This window comes from Dreissena polymorpha, chromosome 9 (assembly GCF_020536995.1).
Source record: "Dreissena polymorpha isolate Duluth1 chromosome 9, UMN_Dpol_1.0, whole genome shotgun sequence".
Taxonomy (NCBI): Eukaryota; Metazoa; Mollusca; class Bivalvia; order Myida; family Dreissenidae; genus Dreissena; species Dreissena polymorpha.
In genome coordinates this window covers 14,131,990-14,141,808 of record NC_068363.1, presented here as the reverse complement: position 1 = coordinate 14,141,808, position 9,819 = coordinate 14,131,990, and the positions used below count along the sequence as shown (strand labels likewise).

General features: G+C 37.9%; 1 protein-coding gene across 6 annotated transcripts in view; it reads right to left on the bottom strand.

Annotated features, from left to right (window-relative positions):
- The window catches only part of LOC127844170 (uncharacterized), a 295,187-nt gene that overhangs the window by 860 nt on the left and 284,508 nt on the right, over positions 1–9,819 (bottom strand). For 2 of the 6 annotated variants that reach the window (XM_052374223.1, XM_052374222.1), the window contains exons 5-8: positions 8,654–8,714; positions 8,134–8,201; positions 7,232–7,326; positions 6,374–6,747 (exon numbers count right to left, since the gene is read on the bottom strand). In XM_052374223.1, the coding sequence (XP_052230183.1) occupies positions 6,630–6,747; positions 7,232–7,326; positions 8,134–8,201; positions 8,654–8,714 (342 nt within the window). In that variant the 3' untranslated portion in view covers positions 6,374–6,629. Of the gene's footprint in view, positions 1,763–3,467; positions 4,200–6,373; positions 6,748–7,231; positions 7,327–8,133; positions 8,202–8,653; positions 8,715–9,819 lie in introns of those variants that run through there. The other 4 variants (XM_052374224.1, XM_052374227.1, XM_052374226.1 and 1 more) reach the window with 4 other exon arrangements.

Below are 9,819 nucleotides of genomic sequence, written 5' to 3'. Positions count from 1 at the left end.
GCTGTATTAGCAGTAGGCTTATTATAGACTCCTGGCCCAGATATATAACACCCCTCAGATTGCTGTATTGGCAGCAGGCTTATTATAGACTTTTGGCCCAGATATATTACACCCCCTCAGATTGCTGTATTGGCAGTAGGCTGAATATAGACTTTTGGCCCAGATATATAACACCCCTCAGATTGCTGTATTGGCAGTAAGCTGATTATAGACATCAGGCCCAGATATATAACACCTCTCAGATTGCTGTATTGGCAGTAGGATGATTATAGACTTTCGGCCCAGATATATAACACCCCTCAGATTGCTGTATTGGCAGTAGGCTGATCATAGGCGTAGATAATGGGGAGGCAGGGGAGGCGGCCGCCTCCCCAATATTTCGGCTAATCATCGTTTCATAAATAAAGCGTAAAATCCCCTAAAAACGCCTGCCCAAAACCATTATTTTTGTAATCACGCGCCGTCAGTGCAGAAGCCATGTGTCCCCTTTCCGTCTGCTCTGAGGTTGCCAATAGGGATGTGTCCATATCGCTTGTTAGGTGTCATAAACCAGGGGCCCGGGTAAATGTCATGGTGTTAATTGTTTTATTGTTCTTTTCCGTGATTGCACTGTCCGTGTTTTGATTAAGGACAGGCTATTCTTTTAATTTTAATTGTTAGCTTTAATTTAAAGGTAACCGCCACTTAAAACAATTTTGAGTAAATATACGCGTGAAAAACATTTATTTGATTGAACATATTTTTGTTCTCTAAGCATTACAGTTATTATTTGATTAGAATTCATTGAAACAATATCATATATGTAATTGTTTAATGTTCAAAATGAGCATTCCTAATCAGCCTCGAAATTTTGATTTTCCTAAGCGTTCATTCAGGGAGAAAAAGCCAGAACAGCGTTCATTCCAATCTAGTTGGTTTGATTCGTACACATGGCTTCACGGTTAACTATCTTCGGGAAGTTTTCATAGAATGTGACACTACTACACTTGACATTAACATTACGCGAACATTGCATGATAAATTGTGACCTCAATCAACAAATAATTTGGTGTGGATATAGTTCTAGGGACTTTAACAATGAATTATGCCTTAATTTTTGTTTATTTAACCAAATTTAATAATATTTATTCATCCTGATTCAGTATTTTAATAGTGCTCGAAATGTGGATATATTCTTTACTAATCATGTCATATTGTATTGGTTGTTGTGTAGTTTCATGTGATTATTTATTACAGTCTTCCCATTTCAGGTATAAAACATGTCCATCAGTAACAAAATATCAGTGTTGTGAATGTAATGTAAATGTTATTTTTTCTCATATCACTTTTTAAACTCCGTCATTAAAACGGACCATATTAATTGTAATTTTAAAATTTTTCGGAACCATGGGAGTGGACAACCTTCTAAAACAAACCCCTTTATGTCCCCAGTACAGAAACTGGACTGCCTCCCCAATGTTTGGAGGTTATCTACGCCCCTGCTGATAATAGACTTTTGGCCCAGATATATAACACCCCTAAGATTGCTGTATTGGCAGTAGGCTGATTATAGACTTTTGGCTAAGATGTATAACACCCCCCAGGTTGCTGTATTGGCAGAAGGCTGATAATAGACTTTCGGCCCAGATATATAACACCCCTCAGATTGTTGTTTTGGCAGCAGGCTGACTATAGACTTTCGGACCAGATATATAACACCCCTCAAGATTGTTGTTTTGGCAGCAGGCTGATTATAGAAATCAGGCCCAGATATATAACACCCCTCAGATTGCTGTATTGACAGTAGGCCGATTATAGACTTTCGGCCCAGATATATAACACCCCTCAGATTGCTGTATTGGCAGTAAGCTGATTATAGACATCAGGCCCAGATATATAACACCCCTCAGATTGCTGTATTGGCAGTAGGCTGATTATAGACATCAGGCCCAGATATATAACACCCCTCAGATTGCTGTATTGGCAGTAAGCTGATTATAGACATCAGGCCCAGATATATAACACCCCTCAGATTGCTGTATTGGCAGTAAGCTGATTATAGACATAAGGCCCAGATATATAACACCCTTCAGATTGCTGTATTGGCAGTAAGCTGATTATAGACTTTCTGCCAAGATATATTACACCCCTCAGATTGCTGTAGTGGCAGTAGGCTGATTATAGACATAAGGCCCAGATATATAACACCCTTTAGATTGCTGTATTGGAAGTAAGCTGATTATAGACATAAGGCCTAGATATATAACACCCCTCAGATTGCTGTATTGGCAGTAAGCTGATTATAGACTTCTGGCCCAGATATATAACACCTCTCAGATTGCTGTATTGGCAGTAGGCGGATTATAGACATCTGGCCCAGATATATAACACCCCTCAGATTGCTGTATTGGCAGTAAGCTGATTATAGACATAAGGCCCAGATATATAACACCCCTCAGATTGCTGTATTGGCAGTAGGCTGATTATAGACATAAGGCCCAGATATATAACACCCCTCAGATTGCTGTATTGGCAGTAGGCTGATTATAGACATAAGGCCCAGATATATAACACCCCTCAGATTGCTGTATTGGCAGTAGGCTGATTATAGACATAAGGCCCAGATATATAACACCCCTAAGATTGCTGTATTGGCAGTAGGCTGATTATAGACATAAGGCCCAGATATATTACACCCCTCAGATTGCTGTATTGGCAGTAGGCTGATTATAGACATAAGGCCCAGATATATAACACCCTTCCGATTGCTGTATTGGCAGTAAGCTGATTATAGACTTCTGGCCCAGATATATAACACCCCTCAGATTGCTGTATTGGCAGTAGGCTAATTATAGACATCAGGCCCAGATATATAACACCCCTAAGATTGCTGTATTGGCAGTAAGCTGATTATAGACATCAAGCCAAGATATATAACACCCCTCAGATTCCTGTATTGGGAGTAGGCTGATTATAGACATAAGGCCCAGATATATAACACCTCTCAGATTGCTGTATTGGCAGTAGGCTGATTATAGACTTTTGGCCCAGATATATAACACCCCTCAGATTGCTGTATTGGCAGTAAGCTGATTATAGACATAAGGCCCAGATACATAACACCCCTCAGATTGCTGTATTGGCAGCAGGCTGATTATAGACATCGGGCCCAGATATAGAACACCCCTCAGATTGCTGTATTGGCAGTAAGCTGATTATAGACATCAGGCCCAGATATATAACACCCCTCAGATTGCTGTATTGAGACCAGGCTGATTATAGACTTTCGGCCCAGATATATAACTCCCCTCAGATTGCTGTATTGGCAGCAGGCTGATTATAGACATCGGGCCCAGATATATAACACTCTCGGATCGCTGTATTGGCAGTAAGCTAGTTATAGACATCAGGCCCAGATATATAACACCCCTCAGATTGCTGTATTGGCAGTAAGCTTATGATAGACATCAGGCACAGATATATAACACCTCTCAGATTGCTGTATTGGGACCAGGCTGATTATAGACTTTCGGCCCAGATATATAACACCCCTCAGATTGCTGTATTGGCAGCAGGCTGATTATAGACATCGGGCCCAGATATATAACACACCTCAGATTGCTGTATTGGCAGTAGGCTGATTATAGACTTTCGGCCCATATATATAACACCCCTCAGGTTGTTGTTTTGGCAGCAGGCTGATTATAGACTTTTGGCCCAGATATATAACACCCCTCAGATTGCTGTATTGGCAGCAAGCTAGTTAAAGACATCAGGCCCGGATATATAACACCTCTCAGATTGCTGTATTGGCAGTAGGCTGATTATAGACTTTCGGCCCAGATATATAACACCCCTCAGATTGCTGTTTTGGCAGCAAGCTAGTTATAGACATCAGGCCCAGATATATAACACCCCTCAGATTGCTGTATTGGCAGAAGGCTGATTATAGACTTCCAGCCCAGATATATAACACCCCTCAGATTGCTGTATTTGCAGCAGGCTGATTATAGACATCAGGCCCGGATATATAACACCCCTCAGATTGCTGTATTGGCAGTAGGCTGATTAAAGACTTCTGGCCCAGATATTTAACACCCCTCAGATTGCTTTATTGGCAGTAGGCTGATTACAGACTTTTGGCCAAGATATATAACACCCCTCAGATTGCTGTATTGGCAGCAAGCTAGTTATAGACATCAGGCCCAGATATATAACACCTCTCAGATTGCTGTATTGGCAGTAGGCTGATTATAGACTTCTGGCCCAGATATATAACACCCCTCAGATTGCTGTATTGGCAGCAGGCTGATTATAGACATCAGGCCCGGATATATAACACCCCTCAGATTGCTGTATTGGCAGCAGGCTGATTATAGACACCAGGCCCGGATATATAACACCCCTCAGATTGCTGTATTGGCAGTAGGCCGATTATAGACTTCCGGCCCAGATATATAACAACCCTCAGGTTGCTGTATTTGCAGTAGGCTGATTATAAACATCAGACCCAGATATATACCGTAAATCTACGAATATAATACGCACTTTTTTACCTGCAGATTTTTTCTTCAAGTAGGGGGTGCGTATAATATACGAGTTTAGAGCAGAACAAAATTTTTCCTGTGCAAATTTTCAACTTAATCGCTGTTATTCGCTTAGCGGCAGCCATTTTGAACTACACCATTACATCAAAGGGGTGCAACAGGGCTCGTGCTGTCGTTCGCCATTTGAGTCATTTGCGAAAATATTGAGAATTTGGCTCAATAAAAATCTTATTTGTGAAAATGCGAAAATCTAGTAAAATTTCATTGAAAACATCCGCCATTTATATCGGACTGGTTTTCTATATTTGTCTCTTTGTTTTAATGAAAGTGTTCGCAATTCGAACAGTAAACGAAACCCGGTCTGTACCCGATTATGAGACATCGCTTGACCTTATTGTTATTGAAGTGCGCATGGTAGCTGGCCAATCAACATTGAGCTCGCTTACACATGAAATGACGTTGTTGAATGAAACGTGAGAACGGGAGGAGCTATCGGATAATATTGGGTCATCCATGCGCAGACACTGTATACTTTGAATAAACAGTTAATAATTATCGTCGTCTGCCTACAAAATAGCGACTGGACGCTAAGTCGTATAAAGAGATTAGCAAATGAAAAAAAAACAACTGACAATACCCGTAAATAACTATTTCTTAGCTGACCACTATTTATCTTTGTACCGCATATTTACCATATCTGAAGTAAAGAGTGGTAAAGAGTGGTAATTAAATAATTAGTTTTATGATGCTAATAGAGTCAATTACACCTGTCTGCCGATTGCCGAATTAAATTGTTTTTTACTCCCAAACTAGCCTTAATGACAGCAGTGTATTTTAATTAACTAGATCATAAAAAACACGAGCGGTTTAATTGTATTTTAAGTAATATTAAAGTATCGAGTTTGTAACTCGAAAAAAGAAAAAGTAATTCATCTAGACAACTATAAAAACGGAAGTAACCATTTTGTCTTCTTATTACTTTATTATTATTATAATTATTATCGTCCCGAATATTGTCCAATTGAATTAAATGTGAGAACAAAAAACAGCGTCTCTGCTTCTTTCTTTTGTAATTATGACTGCTTGACCTGGATGTCAGCAAGGGGCCCGTGTGTTATCGGTAACAATCAACGGTAATATAAACAATAGACAGAGATATTTATTATGCAACTGTCATAACAACAGCACTACAAATGTATAACACATCACGATCAATATACCGGGGTAACAGATAGTTGACAACACCAAATTGATTTGCTATTTTCACAGCACAAAAATATATTGACACATTTGTTCGGAAATGGCCGATTTCGGACACTGATTTTTTTAGTGCGTATTTTACTCGAATTTTCAATTTTTACCGATAAATTTTGACCAAACTCGGGGGTGCGTATTATGCACGAGGGCGTATTATATTCGTGGATTTACGGTAACACCCCTCAGATTGCTGTATTGGCAGTAGGCTGATAATAGACTTTTGGCCCAGATATATAACACCCCTCAGATTGCTGTATTGGCAGTAGGCTGATTATAGACTTTTGGCCCGGATATATAACACCCCTCAGATTGCTGTATTGGCAGAAAGCTAGTTATTAATATCGGGCCCAGATATAAAACATCCCTCAGGTTGCTGTATTGGCAGTAGGCTGATTATAGACTTTTGGCCCAGATATATAACACCCCTCAGATTGCTGTATTGGTAGCAAGGTAGTTATAGATACAGGCCCGGATATATAACACCTCTCAAATTGCTGTATTGGCAGTAGGCTGATTATAGACTTCTGGCCCAGATATATTTCACCCCTCAGGTTGTTGTTTTGGCAGCCGGCTAATTATAGACATCTTACTCAGATCTGCCACATTTATTGTCTAATTATTATACAAACATGTATGTTTGATTGTGGTATGTTTAAAAGTGTAGGATATATTAGTTGACAAGTTTGAGTCTATACAGCCAAACAGACGTTCACTTGACTCCAGTATACCTCCACTCTACTTTGTTGGGAGGGATATTAACACAATATTGTGAAATTACACAAATTAATAAATACATCTACAAACTGCATAGTTCTATTGCACATAAACTTGAGATAATTTGGAATATTAAATTTGCGGAGGATGACGATGTCGTTTACGCTTATAAGGTTTTGGATAATATTCTGCCTCAAACAAGCTGCTATGGCGTTGAGGTACCGGGTTGTCTAGGAATAATGACTCTGAACTGAAATATACAACACATTCTATTTGTACTGTAGAAACACCACATGCTTAGCATGAAACATATATGAAGAATGTTTTATTTTCCATTGTCAAGTTGGGGAAAAGAGAAAAATCCGAACTCTTTGGCCCAAAATATATAATACATTTCCCCCAAAAAGTTGTCCATTATTTGAAAACAATGTTTTTGTTTCTTACTTAATGTCGACATGGGTTTCCCCATAAAAACAAGTATTGGTGGTAAGTTTTTCTTTCAATTTGCTGATAGTAATTGTTTTTGCTGAATAAGGATGAAAACAAGGTTTTGTCTTGGCATTACACTTTCCATGCTTCAAGTACATTGAATTTCATTATATGATATTATTAAACAAAACTTGGATGCCTGGTTTCAGGATGTTTATTTTTTTGATGCCCTATTTCAAATGCAGTTATAAATACCTTAAGGTTTCGACGCCATTTTACATGTGACGACTATGAATCCTACTTACAAGAAGTGATGGTATGCAAGGAAGTAGTAGATAATAAGGCTGCCAATGAGGAACACGGTACAGAACGTCTTCAACAGCATCAGCCATTGGTTCTCCTGGAAACACAGGAAACTACAGTAACCTAGCAACCTACCAGGCTACATCACCATTCACTTATGTTAATACTGTGTTCAAAATTTCAATAAGTTTTGTCTTAATGATGTACAAGGTAGCATTTGATGGCAGAATTGTACATGCATTGAAGAGATCAATATCTACCCGTACTTAACATTTTTAGACCTTTAAAGCGCTTATCAGACTACTGAAATAGTTCATAAATAGCATATGTCATCCAATCATAATGTTTTTACGAAACATACAGCCCAGTTCATAAGCTTGGCTTTGTAATTTGTAGTTGGAATTAAGCAAAATTACTCAGGCTGGTGAAATAAATTTAAATTTTATGTTTACTTGTTTTCATGTAGTTAAGTTATCTTAGCAGTATTGGAGTCCTTTACTTTATATATACATGTACCTATTTTGCTCAATACAAGGCAATTGTTTTTACCATTAAGATTTCAGTTATAAAACAATAACTGGTATATAGTTTGCAGTTCCCTACATGTGTTTGGTACCATTCTTTGATGGCGCAATAAGTTTTTCCAGAGAGTTAAAGACACTAGAAGACCGGTTTGAGGAGGATATAGTGCTCCATACAGGAGACATTTGGTTTAAAGAGACCATCAAGGGGTTTTAATGTCTGATATGAAGCACCTTGTGCGTTGAACCTTATGTGAATGTCTCATGCAAAATGATACAAAGTTCATTGAGGATAGTGCAAGATCAAACCTGCAACCCTTAACTCATGTTGCTTAAGTCTTGTGTTACTACTAGACCATGGTTCAGCTAATTTTTTACCTTACCTCAACTTTCCCTGTGAACCAGTAGCGACTGCATGTCAACGACGAACACACCATTGACATCGTCTTGTCTGCCAATTAGAACCCAAACATATTTGTATCACAGGAAACCCAAACGGTCATAACTTAGCATTTGACAAAAAGATAAACGTTAACTCCGGCTTTGCATATAAAAAAATATGGAAAAAATCCGTATTGGACCAGTATTTGCCAGTACCCTAACTTTCCCTAAAACAGGAGCTGTCAATCAAAATAATACACCCACTTTTAGCATAAGTGAATAAGTATTAATTTGGACTTTTAAAGTTGAAAGCATAGTATAATGCAAGCATACATTTTATCGTAATATTGTATACAGTGTGCAACCGCACTCATTGGCAGTAAAATATATTGTAAAATAACACATCCATAATCATTAAATTTGTATTTGATTACTTGGGCTTATTTCTAAGACCCAATTAGGCTTGATCTCACACATTTACAAACATGTATGTAAATGAAAGTAAATAAACTCTAGACTTACTAATAGCCTCAAAAACAGGTCCTGAATTTAGTTTTTCTGTGAAACATCTCTTGAATACCTCCTGTAGAAACACAAACAGCAGCCAAATAAAAGAAGAGCAAGAACAACTATATTTTAAAACTAATATGTTTGCTTTAAATATATGCGAGTTAGCAACATATCATTGTCAAAAATGATTGGTATCATGAAACAAAATGAAACATGCACATTTTGGGCCTTAAGCAGTGTGACCATGACCTTTGCTCAAGGAATGACACACCTTCTCCACATGTTGAACAATTGTGGCAAAGTATTAAAAAATGAATAATAATTTTTTACAATTAATTTTATTATACTTAAACTTGTTTTGATGAAAATAGCTGGGATCATATACAAAACTGCCTCAAACTTTGTCCAAAGTAGCAAAGAAATGTACAAAAAAACAGCTTTCATTGAGAGGGAAATTGTAAAGTAATTAAATGGGAAAAATAAACTTTTTTAGAAGTGGAAAAGAGCCCAATATTGCCACACCAATAAGCCTGCAGTCATTGATATTTGACCTTCATCTTTGAGGCAAGGAGATGATTATTACTCAAAATATGTAGTCTCCAAATGATTAAGTTATAGTGTGGACAAACTGTTAAGGCCAAATTGAACCTTTAACAAACTTTTCACTTTGACCTTTGTGGTAGCGAAAAAGATGTTACGCATGACCCATTAACTTCTCATGGTTTACTTTTATGTTTAATTATTTACAATTGCCTGATGAATGATGTAGTTACAGTCATAACAGGCTGCTATTTGGAAAAATTTAACCTTGACCTCAGAGCCTCTAAGGTAGAAAGATTTGTGTTACGCGCTATGTCAATGTTCTCATGGTGGTCATTTGTAGTAATATATTCTAAATGTGCATGATAAATTTACAAAAAAAAGTCCAGACAAGCTGTTTTATGGCCAAATTTGACTTTTGACCTCTAAGTGTGACCTTGACTTTAAAGGTAGGAAACAAGTGTTACGTGCTACAGGCAGTTTTTCATGGTGGTCATTTGTGGAAAGTAACAGTCCAGACCAGCTCTGTAATTGCCAACTTTAGTTTTTTTACTTCCTTACCTTGACCTTTAAGGTGGGGAGACAGGTATTACAAATAAACGACAAAGTTAAAGTCCAGACACACATTTGCACAAACA